Source organism: Sander lucioperca, chromosome 19 (assembly GCF_008315115.2).
Source record: "Sander lucioperca isolate FBNREF2018 chromosome 19, SLUC_FBN_1.2, whole genome shotgun sequence".
NCBI classification, from domain to species: Eukaryota; Metazoa; Chordata; class Actinopteri; order Perciformes; family Percidae; genus Sander; species Sander lucioperca.
Window position 1 is genome coordinate 1,795,393 of NC_050191.1, and position 25,000 is coordinate 1,820,392.

Sequence of the window (25,000 nt, forward strand, 5' to 3'; positions counted from 1 at the left end):
TGACAGGCATTGTGTGTGTTTTCATACAGATATTTATATGTAAGACATGAATTACTTCAAAGGCTGATTTAAGTCCCGCCCCTTCCTGTTTCCACCACGGGACTTTATTTTGTTAAAAAAAACCTGTTTTGTGAGTTTGCAGCTTGTTTTGTAATAACTTTTGATCCTGTTTGAATTGAGTCGTGAACTACGCATATGATGTTTGTCAGTTTTTCTGAAGATTTTGTCGCATTTTTCAATGTTTTTTTTTATCTTTTTCCAACATTTTTGTGGCTTTTTAAAAGGTTTTTGTTGTCGTTTTAAAATGTGTCTGGACCTTTTCTTTCCCTTTTTGACATTTTTGTAACTTTTTTGACTTTTCTGTATCATTTTTTTAATTTTTTTGCAATTTTTTAGACCTTCTCATTCCCTTTTTTGACATTTATTTTGATGTTTCCGTCGCCCTGGCACTTTTTGAAATTTTGTGGTTGCTTTTTTGACACTTTTGCAACTTTTACGACTTCTTTGGCGCTTTTTAAAAACGTTTTTGTCGCTTTTCTGACAATTTTTGTGGCTCAAAAGTGTGGTGGGGACCCAAGGGGGACATGCACCCCCTGCAGTCCTCCAGAGTACATCTAGGGGGACACGTACCCCCTGCAGTCCTCCAGAGTACCTCTAGGGGGACACATACTCCCTGCAGTCCTCCAGAGTACCTCTAGTGGGACACGTACTCCTGCAGTCCTCCAGAGTACCCCTAGGGGGACACGTACCCCAGTGTACCCCTAGGGGGACACATACCCCTGCAGTCCTCCAGTGTACCCCTAGGGGGACACGTACCCCCTGCAGTCCTCCAGAGTACCCCTAGGGGGACACGTACCCCCTGCAGTCCTCCAGAGTACCCCTAGGGGGACACGTACCCCGATTTGAGAAACACTGCTCTATACAACGTGAAGTTAGGAAAATATGTATCTCTGTCCCGTTGGGACTCAGTTAAACTGTGTAGATTAAGACTGGGGCACTGTGGGTTAAATTACACTTTGTGCATTGTAGGAAAACATGTTTGTGGTTTTGTGTGAATGTGGAAGTCAGTGAAGCATGTTTTCCTAGAATATAAGAAGTAAAGGGCAGAAACAAAAGTCTGTCAGACAGGACTTGGAGTTGAGGCTTTTTCTGTTTTATCTTTGTTTGGACACAGTGACAAACATCAACTGATATCCAAGGCAGTTATTAAATTCCTGCATGATACAGGACTATACAGTATGTAAGAATCTAGTTATACCATTGACCTGTGGAGGGCAGTAATACGCTTAGCAGCGTCTACATTGCTGGCATCCTACAAGAGGAAGAAGAAGAAGAGACTAAGGTAAATACTGCTGTGTGATAACAACGCTGCCCCCTGGTGGTGACATATGCTGATCATCTACAACAGAAACAGCCCCACCTGCTGCTGAGACAGCAGAATGTCAGCTGTGTACTTTACAGGATGGAAAGTGAAACTTAGAGCTGATTTCCACATTAATGAACGGAGCTGAGACGCCATAACAGGGTGTGAGATCTCTGCTGGAAAACACACACACGACTGCAGGAGGAAGAAGATTTTGGAGGATTTGAAGCAGTCAAGAGAAGGGACAGTAACTCGGTGAGTCTTGCTTTTGAGAGACAATTTAGATACGAAGACAGATGGCTGAGAAAATCTCACTTGTTGAAAGTTTCCTGAACTGCCATGTGTGTTCAGAGACTTTCAGAGATCCTGTGTCTCTGAGCTGCAACCACAGCTTCTGTTCAAGCTGCCTGCACACATTCTGGGAACAAGCTAACAACAAAAACTGTCCCATTTGTAAAAGAAAATCCTCAAAAGAGAGTATTGTAGTGAACTTTGCACTGAAGGAACTGGCTGACAACTTTGCTGGGAGACAGAAATCTGGATCATCTGAGACGGGAAAAGAAAAGGAGAAAGAGGAGGTGGTGTGTGATGAACATCCAGAAGTCCCTTACTGGTTCTGTGAGGATGAAGATAGAGCTGTGTGTCCTGTCTGTGAGTTTCCTCTCCACCACGGTCACACGGTGGTTCCTGTAGAACAAGCAGTCAGAGATCTGAAGGAGCAGCTGAAATCTGACTTACAGTCTCTGCAGGACAAGAGGGACGAACACAGACGAGTGGAGGAAACATACGATGAAATGAATCAACTCTCCAAGAAGCAGCTGCTGTCTACAGAGAGGCAGATCAGAGCCGAGTTCAACAAGCTGCACCAGTTCCTGAAAGAGGAAGAGGAGTCCAGACTGGCAGCTCTGAGGGAGGAAGAGCAGCAGAGGGGGAAGACTGTCAGCGGAGAGATGAAGAGGATTCAGGAGCAGATCTCCTCTCTGTCAGACAGCATCTCTGCTGTGGAAGCAGACCTGCAGAAAGACAGCGTGCCGTTCCTCAGCAGTTATAAAGCCTCTCAGAGCAGAGCCAGAGTCCAGTGCTCGCTGTCAGATCCACAGCTGCTCTCAGGAGCACTGACAGATGTGGCCAAACATGTGGGCAACCTGTCCTTCAGAGTCTGGGAGAAGATGAAGGACAAGGTCCACTTCAGTCCCGTCATTCTGGACCCAAACACTGCAGCCTACAGTCTCTATCTGTCTGATGATCTGACCAGTGTGAGACATGGAGACACAAACCAGAAGCTTCCAGACAATCCAGAGAGACACAGCAGGTATGTCTCTGTTCTGGGCTCTGAGGGTTTCAGCTCAGGGAAACACAGCTGGGAGGTGGAGGTGGGAGATCATCCTACCTGGTTTGTGGGTTTAGCCAAAGAGTCAGCTGACAGGAAGGGAGAGCGAATACATTCACCAGAATATGGAACCTGGTGTTTAGTGTATCACAGTGGAAAATACACTGATGGATCTGGTAAGACCCTCACAGTGAAGAAGAGTCTCCAGAGGATCAGAGTCCAGCTGGACTATGAGGGGGGGGAGGTGTCCTTCTACCACTCTGAAGACATGACTCACATCTGCACTCTCAGACACACTTTCACTGAGAAACTCTTCCCTTGGTTTAATATTGGAGAGGCTGGTGATGCTAAAACGTCAGAAATCAAAATCTGTCCAGCTGAGATTTGTGTGTGATGTTCAGGGAGGAGAGAGATCATGTGGTGGAGGGTTAGAGTCAGAGAGATCCAGAAGATCTGGTCTGTTTCAGTCAACTACAGGATGCAGCACATTCCTCCGTTGTTGTTTAACTCTCGTGTTGTCTTCCTGTCGACCTGCTGCAACTTTTAGTTTTTCTGAGTCAACATTTTAAATGAAAAAAATTTATCAACGTTTTGGTCGTCATTTTTGACACTTGTGTGGCTTTCCCTGATGTTTTTGTCACATTTTTCTAAATTTTTTGTCACTTTTTATAACATTTTTGTCAATTTTTTTGGTCACTTTTTTAACATTTTTGTCACTTTTTATAAAATGTTTGTCCATTTTTTGACATTTTTGTCACTTTTTTCAAAGTTATTTCATCAAATGTTTTTTCTTCAAATGCTATAAAATTGACTAAATCACCCAAATTCAATGAAAGTAGTGAACTGATTATTTATTTAACTTGTAAAGAGCGTTGTAGGGAACCATCCACGTTGTTGTTTTTTTTGGACAATTTGTTTTAAAGAAACCCAAATTTCTGATATAGAAACGTTTTGAAAATTAGTGAAATTTGACGCGAGGAAACAGGAGGGTTAACAACATACTGCTCTCTTAAGGAAACACATTCCTCTGTTGTTGTTTAATATACTAAATATTTTTGGTGTAAATCTGCTGAAGAACTGGGACGAGTAGATTCTCTGAGATCATTTAAAGAAGACGTTTATTTTCCAAAGATGAGCAACAAACTTAAGTTTAAACATAAATGTTATTTTGTCAAATAGATTTTCATTTTAAATCCCAGAAAGTATAAAATATTTCTATATTCTAGATGTGTTATTCTCATTATTATAGTGTATCCCCTGTATATGTATAGATTTGGGAACACAGTTAGATTAGCTCAATCTCTGATCACCTTATAAGTTCAGGAACCTGAGTGTGTGTTAGACTCAGGACACACAGGAAGTTAGCATACGATTTGAGTTCTATATAAGTTCAGGAATCTGAGTGTATGCATTACTCTACCATATGATGAAGTGGAACGGGGGGCTGGTTGGATCTCATTTGTGTGTGTAAAGAGATGGAACACACACACATACACACACACACAGACAGGCACACACACACACACACACAGAGACACACACACACACAGAGACACAAAGGCACACACATACACAGACACACACACACACACACACACAGACACACACACACACACACACAGAGACACACACACACATATACACACAGACACACACACACAGACACACACACACACAGACACACAGAGACACACACACAGACACACACACACACACACACACACAGAGACACAGACACACACACATACACAGACACACACACACACACAGACACACACACACACACACACACACAGACACACACAGAGACACACACACACATATACACACAGACACACACACAGACACACACACACACACACACAGACACACAGAGACACACACACAGACACACACACATACACAGACACACATATACACACACACAGACACACACACACACACAGACACACAGAGACACACACACAGACACACACACATACACAGACACACATATACACACACAGAGACACACACACAGACACACACACACACACACAGAGACACACAAACACACACACACACACACACACACACACACACAGAGACACACACACACACACACACACACACACACACACACACACACAGAGACACACACACACACACACACACACACACACAGAGACCAAACAGTGAATGTTGATGTCATTATTCCCTGATATTTGTTTACCATGTGTGACTGTATTCTGGGTTTTACACAAACAAACTGTCTACTTCCTTGTTTGTGCTTCTTTAAATGTCTGAAAACTCTGCAGAAATCATTTGATAAAGTTTATTTTTCTCTGCGAGGATGAATCTAAATTAGAGAAGCTCAAAATCTTCATAAAAACTGAACAGATCCATAAAGTATATTGACTTTAAGATTGTTTAAATCTGTTTCTGTTATCAATGAATCTGTTGATCAATTCAATAAAATATCACAACAGACAAACTGAAACTGTGGTGGGATTTATTTGCCTAATAAATAATTTCAATGATTAATAAAAAGACCTTTGGTCAGGAGACAAAACATATATACAGAAATACTAAATATTCTACATTAAGGGATCTTTTTGTGAACTGAACCATCACATCACATCCTCCTCATCACAGCAGAGACCTGCTCATTCATTCAACTTTATTTAAACACTAACTGGAGGACTTAACGGCATTTCAACGTCTTCCTTCAGCCAAACAGGATGCTTCCAACCCTCTTTTGACCTTCTACCTTTCTCTTTCTATCTTTCACCTTTCATGTGCAGCGATGAATTATTTTTTTAAAGATTATTTTTTGGGGCATTTTAGGCCTTTATTTATAGAGGACATATGAAGACATGAAAGGGGAGAGAGAGAGGAGGAATGACATGCAGGTCGCAGGTCAGAGTCGAACCTGTGGCCGCTGCGTCGAGGAGTAAGCCTCTATACATGTGCGCCCACTCTACCAGCTAAGCCAACCCGGCCACGCGATGAATCAAATGTTGGCAGTTAATTAAACAGATTCCACAGGTCAGAAGGAAGTCTCCTTTCCAAATGTATCAGCTTTGGGCTGTTTCAGAGAATAACTGTCAGTACGTTGGGTCACCAACAGAGGGCAGTGTTTGATTCCCACAGCAGTATCTTCTTCTGTCTGTCTCCTCTTCTTCCTCGATCAACCCTTACCCAAACAGGAAGAAGAATCAACAACCGGAGGGCTGTAGCGAGTGTCACCCGCCCGTTAGCATCCCATTGACTGCCATTCATTTTGACGTCACTTTGACAGAGAATAACTTTACATCTGAAGAGTTTAAAGACTCTATTTGTCCGTTGTTTATTTCTAAAGAAACACAACAATGTATAAAAGGCTCCATTACCTTGTAGCTCACGTTATGGCTCCGTAGCAGACGTTTTTATAAAAATAGGCTAACGATTGGGTCATAACCACGAGACTTACTGTCTCATAGTAGAGGAATTACCGTATAGTACAGGAGAAGCTCTCAGGCAGTTTGGACTTCCATTAGCTGTTTAAGTTTAATTACTAATGTTAACTATCATTTTAGTGATCAATAATTAGCCTGTGTCTATGTTATCTCCTTACATATACCTACGCTCTCCGTCTCTGCTAGATTGGGAATGATTGAGATTTCTCTTGGCACAGCTACCAGAAGACTTCCAACTTTCAGACAGGTTGCTCACGTCACATCTACGTCTTCAAGCTCAGTTGGAGGCTGCTCAGTAACGCTCAGCCATCACCGGGAAAGATCTTCTAATATCCTTCACTGGTCTCAGTGGAAAACAACAGTTTGTCCATTTCTATTGTATGAAGGGTCTAGTACGGTGGCTGAGACGGTTCAACACAAATACAAAAGCTACAACACAACACTTCCATTGTTGCTTTTGTGTTTGTGTTGTAGCTTTTATATTTGTGTCCACAAGTTTGTCTAAACCTTCAGTGAAAAGTTAATCAGCTACAGTCCTCACAGGAGAGACGCTGTAGTTTGATAGGTTCCTCTGGTCATGTGATTTCAGAGCAACAACTCAGAGACGTGATGCTGCAGGTCAGACTGAGAGAGGACGTGTGAACGTGAAGACTGAGAGAGCTCAGAGCTGCTGTACCTGCATCAACAAACAGGTAAGAACCACTAAACCTCTTCGTGAAGAGCTGACTAAATATATATTCAGTGATGTGATGATGTAACAAACGTAGCTGATCTTAGATGTTCAGTGTTTGTTCACGTTGACCCAACACAGTTTCTAAAGAAGAGGCTGTAAACGCTCCAGAAATGAGAAACAGAATATTAGTTTTGGACGGATTATATATGAACCGTGTTACATATTTATGCAACTTTTTAGGTTATTAATTGCCTTTTGCTTGTCAGAACTTCCTGTTGCCTTATTTTTATATTTTAAAGTGTTTTGTCTTTCTTTTAAGGATTCATGTAAGACCACATGAATTTGTCTTTGCAGGATTATAAAGTTGACTTTGACTTTCCTCTCTGTGTACAATCCAGGATCACATGGTTCAGGTCTGATAAAATGACCTTTTGAGCTGAATAAACATCAAGGTAGAGAGTGACAGTCTGACTCTGTTAACACTGTGAGGTTATATATTAAACCAGAGTTTGGTGGCGATTTGTCCTCAGATTGAAAACAAACTCAAAGTCAAACAGCAACTGAGGCACCGAAGGAGTGAATCTTAACGCTCTGACACACCAACTCAACGGCCGACCGTCGGCAGTAAAGCCAGACGGACTGATCAGTCGGCTCCCCGAGGTCCAAAAAGTGCCTCAGAACTCACCGAAGAGACGCCGCCTCGAGCGTTCGTTCTGCGCGTGCGCGAGACGTAATACGTCTCCATAACAGCAGGTGGTGCTAATCTGTATTGTCGCCCAAAAAATGAAAACTGGCAGCTGATTGGACGAACGCGTCACGTGGGTCTGGCTTCTCCAGCCAAACATAATGGCGGCTCGTTCAGAATACGATCTCATCTTGGACTAAAATAGTTCACCGAAACGTGTTTCTGAAAACATTTTAAGAGAGAAATAGGCCGTGCAGTTGCTGAATCTGTCTTCATTTCAGATCAACAAAGGTCAGATTAAAAGATTTTCGTCAGATTTTGAGAGGCGTTAGTCAGGCTCATCGCACTCGTAATTTCCGCTAATAGCGCTAATAGCGTAATTAGCGCTCCACCAATTAGATTGGCCATTGAGTCCGACTGCCCGCCTTCCGATTCAACAAGTCAAATCGGCCCAAATGAACGCCGACGGACGACAGCACGGAACACACCGAACAGACTCGAGTCACCGACCTCGCCAGACCGTCAGACGGCCGATTATCAGGTTGGTGTGTCAGCACCTTTACGCAGAGATACAAACGTTCATTGTCCAGGCAGAGATGGCATTTTGTGAGGTTTATTTATCCAGTTCTCGGCAAACAAACAGTTTAAACAAAGGAACAAGGCTCTGGTAAAAAACCATCAGCCCTCGCCGGTGCCTACCTCCTACATACCTGAACACCCCAATATGTAGACTTCACCTGGTGGTGTGTACTAGCCTCGTGAGACCGTCCTGATCTCGCGAGCTCCAGTTTTCCACTCGCAGATCAGTCTGGCACCTTGAGACAGAGAAAATTTGGAGCCGTTCGCCAAACGACCGACCAATCAGCGTTGGTTTTGAGGCGGGTTTAGGTGTGACGCAACGAGAAGAGACTGTTCAGTCTAAACAACGTGGCGGCTTCCACGGATGAGATGAGCGTAGCTATCGCGCAAGTTTTATCCGAATTAGAAAGTATTCCTTCATTGAAAGAAGAGCAAAAAACGGCACTAGAGGCTTTTCTCGGAGGAAAAGATGTTTTTGCTCTTCTCCCGTCTATCATCAACATAGGTGATGATAGACAGATGGTTTATCCAATCAGCTAACCAGCATTTTCGCCCCTTCCCAAAAGTTCTCCAGCGGAAAGTTCCCAGATAGATATGCCGAGAAAATGGGAAGCAATCCATCTGGAGTCAGGTTAGGTGTCTACCTCCTACATACCTGATCAGCCCTATATGTAGACTTCACCTGTCTACTTCCTGCATACCTGATCAGCCCTATATGTAGACTTCACCTGTCTACCTCCTACATACCTGATCAGCCCTATATGTAGACTTCACCTGTCTACCTCCTACATACCTGATCAGCCCTATATGTAGACTTCACCTGTCTACCTCCTACATACCTGATCAGCCCTATATGTAGACTTCACCTGTCTACCTCCTACATACCTGATCAGCCCTATATGTAGACTTCACCTGTCTACTTCCTACATACCTGAACACCCCTATATGTAGACTTCACCTGGTGGCTAACAGTGTAGATCCACCTGGCCGCGCGACGCTTCTGTCGCGCCGCGCTCCACTTTATTCCTACGGGTGACGTCAAGCGACTTTAGCGCGACCGCAAAGCATCCCGGGAAGGCGGCACTGCATTTGAAAAAATGCTGGCCGATGCCCATCTTTATGCAAATAAATCCGTTGAACGCGACGTGACAATCCAGTAGTAGAGCAAGTCCCTGGGAAAGTCTCTCGCGGGTCCTCCGCTCGCCGCCTCTCAAAATCTGATGAAAATCTTTTAAACTGACCTTTGTTGATCTGAAATGAAGACAGATTCAGCAACTGCACGGCCTATTTCTCTCTTAAAATGTTTTTAGAAACACGTTTCAGTGAACTATTTTCCTAAAATACAAGATCATATTCCGAACGAGACGCCATTATTTGAAATTCGGTAGTAGCCAGACCCACATGATGCGTTCGTCCAATCAGGTGCCGGTCAAGGGCGTGGAGCATCAACCATGGATGTATCAAGAGTACGCCCATCAACGTACCAATGAGGGGAGGCGTCCAGACACTACGCTACGGTCGTGTCGCGAAAATGGATCACCACCGTAAGGCTGCGTGGTACTTTCAAAACAAAAGCACCAGCAGATACTTAAAATAACCAAAATAAACTATATATAATACTAATGATATAAACAAGTTTATGAAGCTGTATGATTCAAGCAAATTGATTTTGATTTGATTGAAATGAAATGAATATTTAACTATGAATAGCTCCAACACAGAGTATTAAAGTATTATTGTTCATATGAGTTGATGTTAGTTTACTCCTGCTACTGAAATTCACTCTTTTCTTTTACTTAGTGTCTCTTCCTGTCTCCAGAACCTTTCTGATCACATCAGCACAGTTTGATTTAAAGTCAGCTTCTTCATCACTCTGAAGAGGAAATCTCAACACCTCCGGGAGGACCAAGAGTCCTGAAGATGGCTTCAAAACCAAGAAGGGGGAGTAAAGAACTGTCTCCTGATCGATCTGAATTAATGGACAAACTTATTAAACTTGCATCTTCATTCATCAGCAAGTTTGCCAACAATGAACAGAAGATAAGACCGATTATTAGAGAGTTTAGGGAGATCGCTGATGAAGTCAGAAAGATGCAGAAGAGAACAGATGAAGCCAATAGAGTAGGAACTGAAGTACTAGAAGTCACAGCCCGTGGCATGCCGTTTGGCTCACTTGCAGGCGGAGCAGCAGTAGCAGCACTAGCAGTAGCAGCAGGAAGGGCAGTAGCAGTATTAGCAGTAGCAGTAGCATCAGGAAGGGCAAGAGTAGCAGGAGGAGCAGCATCAGGCATTTTGGTTGCTGGTGTAAAGAGTGGAAGTGTAAATAAAGTAGAAGAACTGGGGAAAGACTTAATGGAGATCGTTGAACCGCTGAAGAAGGACCTGGATGAAATAAAGAGGACGTGTGAGGAGTTGGAGCAAAGATCAGCTGAACTTCAGGCTGAACTCACTCTGACAGACATGGAGGAGTTTCTGATTCTTACAGTAGTGTCTATCCTGGGAAGAAGTGACGGAATATTTTCTGATATGTGGGAATGTCTTCAGACCTACTGCGACCCCTGAAGAGGACAGCAAGTTACCAGACTCCATCATCCAGTCAGCTGTTTAATGTCAGAAAGTCATCGATAACTTGGAGAAGATGAAGGAACAACTCAAAGACTCCACAGAACAGTGAACATACACGCTGCAATGTGAAGAAAGGGAATGTTTAATTATGTTATTATAATTATTTCTCACTAAATCTGCAGTTTTTTGACACATTTCAAATTTTGGACACAAAAGATCCTCTGATCCTGTTTATCTGAAGAAAGTCCTCAGTGTTGAATATGATATTTACTTTCTCTGAACATGCTGCTGCTTATAATTCTGTCTGAAACATTATTATCCACGGTAGTTTATCTCGCTTTTCTATTATGGAAAAAGGTGTCCCTCAAGCATCATCGTTGGGGCCTCTCTTATTCTCAATCTTCGTCAACGATCTCCCCCAAGTTTTTTCCGATTGTTCTATACATTTATACGCTGATGACACAGTGATATATACTTCTGATATTATGGTATCTAAGATACAGAACAATCTTCAATATGATATTATTCAAAAATGGCTCCAATATAATGATCTTCTGTTGAATAAGAAAAAATCATACTGCATGCTTTTCCCAACAAGATCTGCTGCCTTGAATCAGACTAACCTGTTAATTAACTTCTTAGATGGCACCCCTCTTGGGAGAGTAGATGAATATAAATACCTTGGCCTTTGGCTTGACTCTCAACTGCAGTGTTGGGAACGTTACTTTAAAAAATTAATTAGTTATAGTTACTCACTACTTGTTCCAAAAAGTAACTGAGTTAGTAACTGAATTACTCTATAATAAAAGTAACTCGTTACCAGGGAAAGTAACTATTTGCGTTACTGTTAAAAGAAAAGTTGCTATATGTCAAAGAATTTGGATTTTTTTGAGCAGTTGTTTAGTTGTGAGGCAGAAAGATCTATCTTCTGCTGCTTGGAGGACTTTGCTCCGAGTCCTTCTTTGCTAATGGATGGCGAGCTATCCTCTGTGGTGGAGGTATCGCTGGTTTCGGCCACTAGCTTTGTAGATGCGTGTGTTGTTGTGAGATGCTTCATTAAATTAGAGTTGCTTACAACCGATGTCGACAAAGTCTTCTCTCCTGGACATAATGTACACATTACATGCACGTTCTTGCCTTTGACCACAATGAATTTGAAGTAGTGCTTATATCTCCACCTTGAAAATGCCAACTTTTTATCGGATTGCTCCTGACTCGCCATCTCTGCTGCTTCATCGAATCTCTGTTTAGCTGTTGTGTGTGTGTGTGTGTGTGTGTGTGTGTGTGTGTGTGTGTGTGTGTGTGTGTGTGTGTGTGTGTGTGTGTGTGTGTGTGCTGGCATGTGTGTAAAAACACTGGCTCTGATTGGCTACCATGAAACATGACTCTGCCTTAGCCAATCATAATGGCTTACCTCGTTATTAACCCACCTCCTCACTAGCTGTGAGCCAGGGGTGCGTTCGGATTACACAGTTTATTCAATCAATGCATAGTAACGCACCACATTTAACGTCCAGTAACGTTAACGGCGTTGTAACGACGGGAAAAGTAATTAGTTAGATTACCCCGTTACTGAAAAAATAACGTCGTTACCTAACGCCGTTCTTTTAAACGGCGTTATTCCAAACACTGCTCAACTGTCCTTCAAAGTACACATAAACACTATTGTAAGGAAGTTAAATCGCAATCTAAGGATGTTGTCTCGCTCTAACAATTGTTTTACACAGCTGATAAGGTTAAGAATTGTGAAACTATTATTTCCAATTATAGACTACGCTGATGCAGTATATCAGAACACTACTGAGACCAATCTCAAGCCTCTGACTGTTGTTTTTAATAGTATCTGTAGATTTGTGTTGAGATGCCCCGTCAGAACACATCATTGTGTCCTGGGGAAGTTAGTATTATTACATTATTACATTACATTACATGTCATTTAGCTGACGCTTTTATCCAAAGCGACTTACAATTAAGTGCTTTCAACTGTGAAGGTTCAAACTCCAGACCACAAGTAGTAAGTGCAAATACAGTAGCTTTAAAATAGGCAAAGCTACAAAGAGACAAATGAAAGTGCAGGTTCGAAAGTGCAAGTTCAAGATTTTTTTTTTTTTTTTTATCCGAGGTGTAGTCGGAAGAGATGCGTTTTTAGCCTTCGGCGGAAGATGTGTAGGCTTTCGGCCATCCTGATATCGATGGGGAGCTCGTTCCACCATTTGGGAGCCAGGACAGTGAACAGTCGGGATTTCGTTGAGTGATTAGTTCTCCCTCGCTGTGAGGGAGCAGCCAGCAGTTTGGCTGATGCAGAACGAAGTGGGCGGGTTGGGGTATAGGGTTTGACCATGTCCTGGATGTAAGCGGGGGCTGATCCGTTCGTGGCCCTGTACGTAAGTACTAGTGTCTTGAAGCGGATGCGGGCCGCAATTGGTAGCCAGTGAAGAGAGCAGAGGAGAGGTGTAGTGTGAGAGAACTTGGGGAGGTTGAAGACAAGTCGAGCTGCTGCATTCTGAATGAGCTGCAGGGGTTGGATGGCACATGCAGGCAGGCCAATCAGGAGGGAGTTGCAGTAGTCTAGACGTGAGATGACTAGAGCCTGAACCAGAACCTGAGCCGCCTTCTGCGTTAGAAGGGGACGTATCCTTCTGATGTTATGCAGCATGTATCTACACGATCGGGTAGTTGCAGCAATGTTAGCAGTGAAGGAGAGTTGGTCGTCAAGTGTTACACCCAGGTTTCTAGCAGTCTTGGTGGGGACTACTATAGAGTTGTCAATTGTTATAGTCAGGTCTTGGGTAGAAGAGCCCTTCCCTGAAAGGAAAAGGAGCTCAGTCTTGTCGAGGTTGAGTTTCAGATGGTGTGTGGACATCCAAGAAGAGATGTCAGTCAGACAGGCCGAGATACGTGATGCTACCTGAGTTTCAGACTCAGGAAAGGAGAGAATTAGTTGGGTGTCATCTGCGTAGCTGTGATAAGAAAAGCTGTGCGACTGAATGACAGACCCGAGAGAGTTGGTGTACAGAGAGAAGAGGAGGGGACCCAGGACTGATCCCTGAGGAACCCCAGTTTTAAGTGGGCAAGGTTCTGAGCTAGACCCTCTCCAGGTTACCCGGTAGGTTCGGTCTGCCAGGTAAGATGTGAGTAATGAGAGCGCAGAGCCTGAGACACCCAGATTTCGGAGTGTCGAAATGAGGATCTGGTGGTTCACTGTGTCAAAGGCAGCAGAAAGATCCAGAAGGATGATAATGGAAGAGAGAGAGGTTGTTCTAGCGATGTGAAGCTGCTCAGTGACAGCAAGGAGGGCAGTTTCTGTTGAGTGGCCAGCCTTGAAGCCAGACTGGTGGGGATCAAGAAGGTTGTTCTGGTGGAGATAGGTAGAGAGTTGATTATAAATGGCACGCTCAAGAGTTTTAGATAGGAATGGAAGAAGGGAGACGGGTCTATAGTTATTTACATCAGTGGAGTCGAGTGTTGGTTTTTTGAGCAGTGGGGTCACTCTTGCCTCTTTGAGAGCATCGGGGAAACAGCCAGTTGACAAGGAGATGTTAATGAGATGGGTGAGGAAAGGAAGGAGGTCAGGAGCAATGGACTGGAGAAGGTTAGAAGGGATAGGATCCAGGGGGCAGGTGGTTGGGCAGGCAGAGGTAATCAAAGTAAGAATTTGGTTTGGAGATAAAGGGGTGAAAGAGGAAAGAGTACTGGATGTGATGGATGGTAAGGTGATTTCAGGAGGTGTGGTTGAGAATGAAGAGCGTATGTCATCTATCTTTTTTACAAAGTAGTTGACAAAGTGGGTTGGTAGGAGGGAGGAGGTGGACTGGGGAATCTAGGAGGTTAGAGAAGATGGAAAAAAGTTTTTTGGGGTTCGAGAAAGAGGATTCAATTTTGGTTTTATAAAAAGAGCTTTTGGCTGCAGAAATAGAGGCAGCGAAGGAGGAAAGAAGAGACTGATAGGTAAGCAGATCATCTGGGTGTTTAGATTTCTGCCATTTCCTTTCCGCTGCCCGTATAGTTAGTATGTGTGTGTGAATGTGTACTTTGTACTGTAATGTCTTGTCCTTTGTACTGTCCAGTCCTACCGAGGACCCTCTCGAAAATGAGATGACACATCTCAAGAGGTATTCCTCGTAAAATAAAATAAATAAATAAAAAATAAATAAATTAGTTTTCTGTCTAAACATGTTTCCTCAGATACAGAGCAGAGAAAACAAGTCTGATGAACATAAAGTGATGCCAACTGAGAATAGATGAGCCATGTAGTAACGTAGCAGCGCCACAAGATGGCAGCAGCTGCATCTGCTGCACCGTGGGGGGGGCCCTGCACATCTTTCAAAATAAAAGCCTGGATAGAAACTAAAGGATTCTGTCCAGAGGGCTTTTAATTTGAAACAGGAAGCGTTGAGTTTGTACTAACAGCATCATGCAGAAACATTTTCTTTCTTTGTTCTGATTTGTTAGAATGAGATGATGTTTATATAAACTGGATATTTTAACCTGATGTTTTACAGTTTATTAATAATTAATCCATCTGGACGTCAATAGTTTAGATTATTTTGTGAAAGCGTTTTCTTAATATCGATCCTGAAATACAAAGTCTATTATATACTATGCTGCCTCTTTTGTTTGTATGTTAAACAGCAAGTTTCTCCCCGGATGCAGTATATACAGTATATATATATATATATATATATATATATATATATATATATATATATATATATATATATATATATATATATATATATATGTCCACTACTCCTAATACCAGGATGCTGTATATATATATATATATATATATATATATATAGAGAGAGAGAGAGAGAGAGAGAGAGAGAGAGAGAGAGAGAGAGAGAGCCTTTATTATTAGACTCATGGTCCATTTAGAAAAAAACAACAACAACACAATTAAAAAAGGACAAATACATAAGAACAGACACCAATTAAACAAGACATTTCTACCAGTAATCCCATAAGGGTGACTGGTATCGCACAGCACTGAACCTCAGGTCAATCAGTTGCAACCAATACATTTATACATTAGATTCCTCAGTAAAGCAGAGAATGTAATAACTCCTGCTTGACAAAACAATTCACTTGCACTACACCACCTCAAGGGGGTAAGCTTCGCTTCAGAGCTCGAACCTCCTATGGCGCCATTTTACTGCTACCAAGCCATCACCTCCCGTTAGCATCCCATTGACTGCCATTCATTTTGACGTCACTTTGACAGAGAATAACTTTACATCTGAAGAGTTTAAAGACTCTATTTGTCCATTGTTTATTTCTAAAGAAACACGACAATGTATAAAAGGCTCCATTACCTTGTACCTCACGTTATGGCTCCGTAGCAGACGTTTTTATAAAAATAGGCTAACGATTGGGTCATAACCACAAGACTTACTGTCTCATAGTAGAGGAATTACCGTATAGTACAGGAGAAGCTCTCAGGCAGTTTGGACTTCCATTAGCTGTTTAAGTTTAATTACTAATGTTAACTAGCATTTTAGTGATCAATAATTAGCCTGTGTCTATGTTATCTCCTTACATATACCTACGCTCTCCGTCTCTGCTAGATTGGGAATGATTGAGATTTCTCTTGGCACAGCTACCAGAAGACTTCCAACTTTCAGACAGGTTGCTCACGTCACATCTACGTCTTCAAGCTCAGTTGGAGGCTGCTCAGTAACGCTCAGACATCACCGGGAAAGAGACTTCACTGGTCTCCGTCCAGAGACACGGGTGGTCCATTCTTATATACTGTCTATGGGCCACCTTGGTTTTCTGAGTAGTATGCGCAAACAATCATTATAACATATATATATATATATGTCTTTAGTCATTCTTGGAACTGTTTAGTCATTACTTTTAACTTGTTATTTCTACCATTTATTTATGAGCTTTAGCTAAACTTCTGTGCTTGCTTTCCCAAATTAGTTGAGCTACTCGAGGATGTTTCCACGAAGCCCCTGGTACAACCTGATCATGCTGAGTAAATAAATAAATATAAATATGTGGCAGCCGTTGTGTTCAGTAACTTTCTTTTAACAAGCCTGTTGTACTGATTGTTAGGACTGTATATATGACCCAGCACACAGAGATACCACTCAGGACACAGATAAACAGTTCAAGTATTTTAATAAGTGTATATACTCAGAGGGAGATGAACAATTGAGGCTGAGCTTGGAAGTACTGGGAATGGACTGAAGCCCGAGGGAATCAGGCAGTGGCAGATCCGACGGAGTTCCACAGTAGAATCCAGGCGAAGCAGGTGGGGATGTCTGAGTGGCGTGAGGCAGGCGGCACGGCGGAGCACGGCAGGTAGGAAGCAGGTAACCAGCGGGATCACGTAGGAGTATGTAACGATCTGGCGCTGAAGAGGTGAACAGCCCGGGTCTAAGACTACATTTACACGTGGCCGGCTATTTTCATAAACGGACATTTAGAACCTCTACGTTTTCAGAAAAGTGTTCGTTTACATGTACCCGTGTATATATGCCGTCAATGTCGTTAAGAGCACACCACACCTGTAGGTGGCAGTGTAACGAGAAGCTCAAGCCCACGTTAGCCAATCAGAATCCAGAAAATAGCAACAACAGCAACGAATCACTTCCTCTTTCTCTCTCTCGGCTGCCTAAACCTCCATTTGTCTCAGTTTACATGCAAACGTGCAAACAAAGTTTTCCAAGATCTCCACTTTGGCCGGAGTTTTTAGAAATAATCGTTTTCTGTGATAAAAAACGGGGTTTTCGTGTAAATGAGAGGCCAAACCACAGGAAAATATCTGCGTCTTCCCTTCGTGTAAACGGGGCCTCAATACTGCAGGGGTGAATCATGGAATGTGCCTCAGCTGTGTCGGAACAGAGCAGGGATGAATGGCCACGCCTCGTGACCTAGTTCCTCTTGACACGCTCCTTGCTACTTGCAGGTGGAGACAAACAGCACAGACAGACACACAGGGGGAAAGGGAGATACAAACACACAGGATGGGGTGAAAAAGGCAGCTGATCCACAACACTGATGAGATGACCAGTTCTAGTTTTAGTGCTAGTAGGCCTATTAAGAGGTGCATATTAATTCAGGTAGGACTGTGTGTAGACATATTTTATTATGTGTATTATGAGGTGGTCCGCGAAAATTCTTGATTACAAATAGTCAACAGGTTCTCACACTCATCTGGTAAAATACGGACGCTTGATCAGGTGCCTTTGTCGTTCTTATTGACGCTAAAAGTCTCCTTTAGCACTATAAGTAAACGCTCTTGGTTGGGACTATTGCCGTCCCTTTTGACGCAGTTATGTTAAGGAAAAGGTCGTGGGTGGGCGTACGGTTCCGTGACACGCGGGAGGAAAATAAAAAGCGACTATAGCAAGCGTGACAAGCGGGATGCGAACCCCTCTCTCCTGGGTGAAAGTCCTGTGTTTGTTTGACCCATCCACCACCCCAACCAACCTCCATACACGGAAATTCGCCCTTACATACTACTCTCTAAATCCTCTCTAACTGCTGCTCTCCCCGGTGCGTTACACAAACACGCTGAAAGACGTCTTTTTCATCTCATCAGACGCTGACAGACACTGTCCAAACGTCCTTATTTTACGAGTTCGGAATGAGAAATAGTGAATCCACACACACAGAAAGTTTGAAAACCCTGCTCTAGAGGTCATATAGTGCAGCCTACCAACAACCCTCTATAGGTTTTGGTTCTACAAAAGACTAACCATACAAACATTTGATTCATCGCTGCACATGAATAATACCCCTCTTTAGGGATGAAGGTAGAGGGTCAAAAGAGGGCTGGAAGTCAAAGTCAAAGTCTCTTTATTAGTCTCCCTAAGGAGAAATTCGTTTTGGACACAGAGAGAAATTGCTGCAAGAGTAACATCATAGACACACATCACAGGGTTAAAAAGAAGGTAGAGAAACAAAATGTACATGAAACATCCAGCTACTCAAATAGCTGTGCAAATTACAAATTACCATATTCTAAAAGCTGCTAGTAAATATCCTTACAATCCAAAAAAACACAAAAAATGCAGCAATTCCTTCATTCATATCCATACATACATTCAGTCACAAATTTACATTAATAAAATTCATTGTCATATGTTCATCACTGCTCATTTATGAGCTTAACTGCGAGGGGAACAAATGAGTGCTGATACCTGTTATATTTGCAGAAAGGAACCCTGTACTTCTTTCCTGAAGCATCCTGTTTGGCTGAAGGAAGACGTTGAAATGCCGTTAAGTCCTCCAGTTAGTGTTTAAATAAAGTTGAATGAATGAGCAGGTCTCTGCTGTGATGAGGAGGATGTGATGTGATGGTTCAGTTCACAAAAAGATCCCTTAATGTAGAATATTTAGTATTTCTGTATATATGTTTTGTCTCCTGACCAAAGGTCCTTTTATTAATCATTGAAATTATTTATTAGGCAAATAAATCCCACCACAGTTTCAGTTTGTCTGTTGTGATATTTTATTGAATTGATCAACAGATTCATTGATAACAGAAACAGATTTAAACAATCCTAAAGTCAATATACTTTATGGATCTGTTCAGTTTTTATGAAGATTTTGAGCTTCTCTAATTTAGATTTAACCTCGCAGAGAAAAATAAACTTTATCAAATGATTTCTGCAGAGTTTTCAGACATTTAAAGAAGCACAAACAAGGAAGTAGACAGTTTGTTTGTGTAAAACCCAGAATACAGTCACACATGGTAAACAAATATCAGGGAATAATGACATCAACATTCACTGTTTGGTCTGTGTGTGTGTGTGTGTGTGTGTGTGTGTGTGTGTGTGTGTGTGTGTGTGTGTGTGTGTGTCTGTGTGTGTGTCTGTGTGTGTGTCTGTGTGTATATGTGTGTGTGTGTGTCTCTGTGTGTGTGTGTGTGTGTGTGTGTGTGTGTGTGTGTATCTGTGTCTGTGTGTGTGTGTGTGTGTGTGTCTGTGTATGTGTGTGTGTGTGTGTGTGTGTGTTCCATCTCTTTACACACACAAATGAGATCCAACCAGCCCCTCGTTCCACTTCATCATATGGTAGAGTAATGCATACACTCAGGTTCCTGAACTTATATAGAACTCAAATCGTATGCTAACTTCCTGTGTGTCCTGAGTCTAACACACACTCAGGTTCCTGAACTTATAAGGTGATCAGAGATTGAGCTAATCTAACTGTGTTCCCAAATCTATACATATACAGGGGGTACACTATAATAATGAGAATAACACATCTAGAATATAGAAATATTTTATACTTTCTGGGATTTAAAATGAAAATCTATTTGACAAAATAACATTTATGTTTAAACTTAAGTTTGTTGCTCATCTTTGGAAAATTAACATCTTCTTTAAATGATCTCAGAGAATCTAGTCATCCCAGTTCTTCAGCAGATTTACACCAAAAATATTTAGTATATTAAACAACAACAGAGGAATGTGTTTCCTTAAGAGAGCAGTATGTTGTTAACCCTCCTGTTTCCTCGGGTCAAATTTCACTAATTTTCAAAACGTTTCTATATCAGAAATTTGGGTTTCTTTCAACCAAATTGTCAAAAAAACAACAACATGGATGGTTCCCTACAACGCTCTTTACAAGTTAAATAAATAATCAGTTCACTACTTTCATTGAATTTGGGTGATTTAGTCAATTTTATAGCATTTGTAGAAAAAACAATTAATGAAATAACTTTGAAAAAAGTGACAAAAATGTCAAAAAATGGACAAAAATGTTATAAAAAGTAACAAAAATGTTATAAAAAGTGACAAAAATGTCAAATAACAAAAATGTCATGTGACAAAAAATTTAGAAAAATGTGACAAAAACATCGGGGAAAGCCACACAAGTGTCAAAAAAGACGACCAGAACGTTGATAAAGGTTTTTCATTTAAAATGTTGACTCAGACTCGGGAAGACAACACGAGAGTTAAACAACAACGGAGGAATGTGCTGCATCCTGTAGTTGACTGAAACAGACCAGATCTTCTGGATCTCTCTGACTCTAACCCTCCACCACATGATCTCTCTCCTCCCTGAACATCACACACAAATCTCAGCTGGACAGATTTTGATTTCTGACGTTTTAGCATCACCAGCCTCTCCAATATTAAACCAAGGGAAGAGTTTCTCAGTGAAAGTGTGTCTGAGAGTGCAGATGTGAGTCATGTCTTCAGAGTGGTAGAAGGACACCTCCCCCCCCTCATAGTCCAGCTGGACTCTGATCCTCTGGAGACTCTTCTTCACTGTGAGGGTCTTACCAGATCCATCAGTGTATTTTCCACTGTGATACACTAAACACCAGGTTCCATATTCTGGTGAATGTATTCGCTCTCCCTTCCTGTCAGCTGACTCTTTGGCTAAACCCACAAACCAGGTAGGATGATCTCCCACCTCCACCTCCCAGCTGTGTTTCCCTGAGCTGAAACCCTCAGAGCCCAGAACAGAGACATACCTGCTGTGTCTCTCTGGATTGTCTGGAAGCTTCTGGTTTGTGTCTCCATGTCTCACACTGGTCAGATCATCAGACAGATAGAGACTGTAGGCTGCAGTGTTTGGGTCCAGAATGACGGGACTGAAGTGGACCTTGTCCTTCATCTTCTCCCAGACTCTGAAGGACAGGTTGCCCACATGTTTGGCCACATCTGTCAGTGCTCCTGAGAGCAGCTGTGGATCTGACAGCGAGCACTGGACTCTGGCTCTGCTCTGAGAGGCTTTATAACTGCTGAGGAACGGCACGCTGTCTTTCTGCAGGTCTGCTTCCACAGCAGAGATGCTGTCTGACAGAGAGGAGATCTACAATACTCTCTTTTGAGGATTTTCTTTTACAAATGGGACAGTTTTTGTTGTTAGCTTGTTCCCAGAATGTGTGCAGGCAGCTTGAACAGAAGCTGTGGTTGCAGCTCAGAGACACAGGATCTCTGAAAGTCTCTGAACACACATGGCAGTTCAGGAAACTTTCAACAAGTGAGATTTTCTCAGCCATCTGTCTTCGTATCTAAATTGTCTCTCAAAAGCAGGACTCACCGAGTTACTGTCCCTTCTCTTGACTGCTTCAAATCCTCCAAAATCTTCTTCCTCCTGCAGTCGTGTGTTTTCCAGCAGAGATCTCACACCCTGTTATGGCGTCTCAGCTCCGTTCATTAATGTGGAAATCAGCTCTAAGTTTCACTTTCCATCCTGGAAAGTACACAGCTGACATTCTGCTGTCTCAGCAGCAGGTGGGGATGTTTCTGTTGTAGATGATCAGCATATGTCACCACCAGGGGGCAGCGTTGTTATCACACAGCAGTATTTACCTTTTTCTGTCTCCTCTTCTTCCTCTTCTTCCTCCATCAACCCCACCCAAACAGGAAGTAGAGCCGACAACCTTTTTTTACTAACAGTTTTGCAAATGTACATTCATTTGGTCGAATACCTTCAATACCCGAAATGCATTGAAATTGTCAATACTAGTTTACCTATTTGTACTTTTACCTTTTTTTCTTACTTGCATTCATTTATTTAGCCTATTCCTATTTATTTACTTATTTGTCATAAGCTTTGATACGGAGGTTGCAATCTTAACCTTGTTGTACTTGTACAATGACGATGAAGTCGTATATTTTATCTTCTGTTCATATTTGGATATCATGTTTATTTGACTAAACGAAGACGAGCGTGTTTATTTTGAAAAGCCACACCGGATGTGGTTTTACGTACAATATCTGCCTTGACGGAGCTAGTAGGAAAAGACGTAGCTAGTAACGGTCAATATAATACATACATAATAAACAAACGCCTCAAACTACAGCCTGAATACACCGTGTTATTAAATGTCATCTATCTATCTTCATTCTGATTTAAACTAAACGACTAAACGAAGACGAGCGTTGTCCTTTATTTTGAAAGGCCGCACCGGATGTGGTGCGATGTATAATATCTGACTTGACAGCGCTGGAAGGAAAAGGCGTAGCTAGTAAACACACAGCGGACATTTAAACACCGTCTTATTAAGTCTTTTCTCCGGTTCATACAGAGTCTGCCGGTGTCGTATGTTTCGCTGTAACCGTCCGTGGTTGTCACAGTGACTGTCAGCGTCCCAAAAAATAAAAAAAAGACTGAAGAAGAAGAGAGAAGCTAGCTAGCATAGCCACCTAGCCGCCGCCCCGCAGCTAGCTTTAGCATTAGCATCAGACGACAAAGATGATAGCGCTAATTAACAAACTGCTGGACTGGTTCAAGGCGCTCTTCTGGAAAGAAGAGATGGAGCTGACCCTGGTGGGGCTGCAGTACTCAGGGAAAACCACCTTCGTCAACGTGATAGCGGTAAGTAAGTGTTTTAATGGATGCTAACGTGACGTGCTAACGTCAGCTGTCAGTTAGCATCCGGCTGCATCCATTGTTATCCTGCAGCGGTGAGGTCAGCGCGAGACGGTGTATGGATCAGATGATCAGAAAGGTAGTTATTGCCAGTATTAGTAGTAGTTATGATCAGAAAGGTAGTTATTGCCAGTATTAGTAGTAGTTATGATCAGAAAGGCAGTTATTGCCAGTATGGCTGGTGGTGGATACATACAAACAATATTATTATAAAATAAACAATGAATAACACATAAATACACATCTATGTTACTGAGAGAAGATGATGTTAAACATTAAGACACACACACACATCACACACAGACAGACACACACACACACCACACACAGACAGACACACACACACACACACACGCAGAGACACACATACACAGACACACAGACACACACACACACACAGACAGACACACACACACACACACACACGCAGAGACACACATACACAGACACACAGACACACACACACACAAACACACGCAGAGACACATACACACACAGACACACACACAGACATGCACACACGGAAATACACACACACACACACACATACACATACGCAGACACACACACATGAAATCAGTGTTACTGGTGTCACTGAGAGCAGATGATTTCTGTTAAACATTAAACCGGCTTTCCCAGAAATCAGAAACATATTTAGATTAGAGTGGACTTTATTGATCCCAAATTTGGAAATGTTAGTGCTACAGCAGCGAAATATCAGACACACAGAATATACAAGACATGAGAAATAGGAGTAAAAACAAGGCATAAAAGTAAAAACACAGACACACATACACACACAGAGACACACACACACACACACAGAGACACACACACACACACACACACACACACACACACAGACAGACAGACATACACACACATACACACACACACACACACACACACACACACACACACAGACATACACACAGACACAACTATTCAAAAAACTAAATACAAAGGAAATGGATGTATTGCCAGTATAACTTGTCTTGGTTGACAGTAGATAACAGTATTGTCCCCGTGGGACAGTTGGTCTGACCGGCCAGCTGGACGTCTAGCTCATTCTGACTGATTTAAGCCTTTTATGGCTTGTGGTACAAAAGAGAATTAGGATCTGCTCTCGGGCAGAAACGAGGCCTAGATGGCAGTAATAACATGAGATGCTGGAGGTGTGTGTAGTACGATTACAATGTTATGAGCCTTCCTCACCGGTCTGTCTCTGTGAATGTGTCCAGTGCTCGGTAGTGTTATCCTAAGTCACCTGCTGGCATACATATAAACACATACAAATAGGGTTGGGTACCGAAACCCGGTTCCACTATGGAACCGGTTCCTACACAACCGGTAGGAATCAGACCGGATTAGAACGCAAATTTCGGTTCCTCATTTCGGTTCCACTTAATGTGTTGACTGAAATATTTTCCCTCTGTCGCTCCAAAACGGTCGTAAAAATATCCCCCTCTATCTGTAGTCTACCGTTAGCGAGCTACCGTACATGTAGGCTACTTTTAAAATGTCATATTTTCCCTCTGGGCTCATATAACCACAGCAGCATATTAACCATTCACTGTTAGGTGACTTAGGTTTACTTATTATACATGTATATTTATGAACTTTAAATGTTAAACGTTAATATATTGTTAAATTTAAATAATTTTCAACTTTAAAAAAAACTCTATAAAAGAGCCTTTCTTTGACGTCATTTTTCAGTTTTTCAAGAATCGGTTTAGAAATCAGAATCGTTTTAAAAGTACCGATTCGGAATCGGAAAAATCCAAACGGTACCCAACCCTACATACAAACAATAATATAAAATAAATAAACAATAAATACAGAAACATTCTGCACTCATCACATTCAGACTCCTTTCTCCTATGCCACACAGCTAGTTTGATTGTATATTTGTGTTTCTGATTTGGTGTTTATTGTTCTTATTAATGTTCAATATGTTTGTTTGTGTATGCACCAAAACACCAAGGCAACGTCCACGCAAGTATACCTTACTGTGGCA

The 25,000-nt window shown here is 42.1% G+C and overlaps 3 protein-coding genes and 1 pseudogene across 3 annotated transcripts in view; 3 read left to right on the forward strand and 1 right to left on the reverse strand.

Annotated features, from left to right (window-relative positions):
• Positions 1-1,487: 1,487 nt before the first annotated feature.
• On the forward strand, positions 1,488-3,263 carry LOC116062355 (zinc-binding protein A33-like). Its single transcript, XM_035995632.1, has one exon. It carries the CDS (start codon positions 1,660-1,662, stop codon positions 3,085-3,087), a length of 1,428 nt encoding a protein of 475 aa, XP_035851525.1. The 5' UTR covers positions 1,488-1,659; the 3' UTR covers positions 3,088-3,263.
• Positions 3,264-6,628: 3,365 nt separating this feature from the next.
• On the forward strand, positions 6,629-10,941 carry LOC116062356. The gene is made up of 2 exons (XM_031317015.2): positions 6,629-6,822; positions 9,887-10,941. Exon 2 carries the CDS (start codon positions 9,988-9,990, stop codon positions 10,627-10,629), a length of 642 nt encoding a protein of 213 aa, XP_031172875.1. The 5' UTR covers positions 6,629-6,822; positions 9,887-9,987; the 3' UTR covers positions 10,630-10,941.
• Positions 10,942-20,514: 9,573 nt separating this feature from the next.
• On the reverse strand, positions 20,515-21,757 carry LOC116062350 (annotated as a pseudogene).
• Positions 21,758-22,526: 769 nt separating this feature from the next.
• The window catches only part of LOC116062349 (ADP-ribosylation factor-like protein 8A), a 13,909-nt gene continuing 11,435 nt past the window's right edge, over positions 22,527-25,000 (forward strand). The window contains exon 1 of the mRNA XM_031317009.2: positions 22,527-22,929. Within this exon, the coding sequence (XP_031172869.1) occupies positions 22,807-22,929 (123 nt within the window). The 5' untranslated portion in view covers positions 22,527-22,806. The remainder of the gene's footprint in view (positions 22,930-25,000) is intronic.

Excerpts from the sequence above, each read along its gene's own strand:
- LOC116062355 (XM_035995632.1), top strand. The coding sequence starts at position 1,660 with ATGGCTGAGAAAATCTCACTTGTTGAAAGTTTCCTGAACTGCCATGTG.
- LOC116062356 (XM_031317015.2), top strand. The coding sequence starts at position 9,988 with ATGGCTTCAAAACCAAGAAGGGGGAGTAAAGAACTGTCTCCTGATCGA.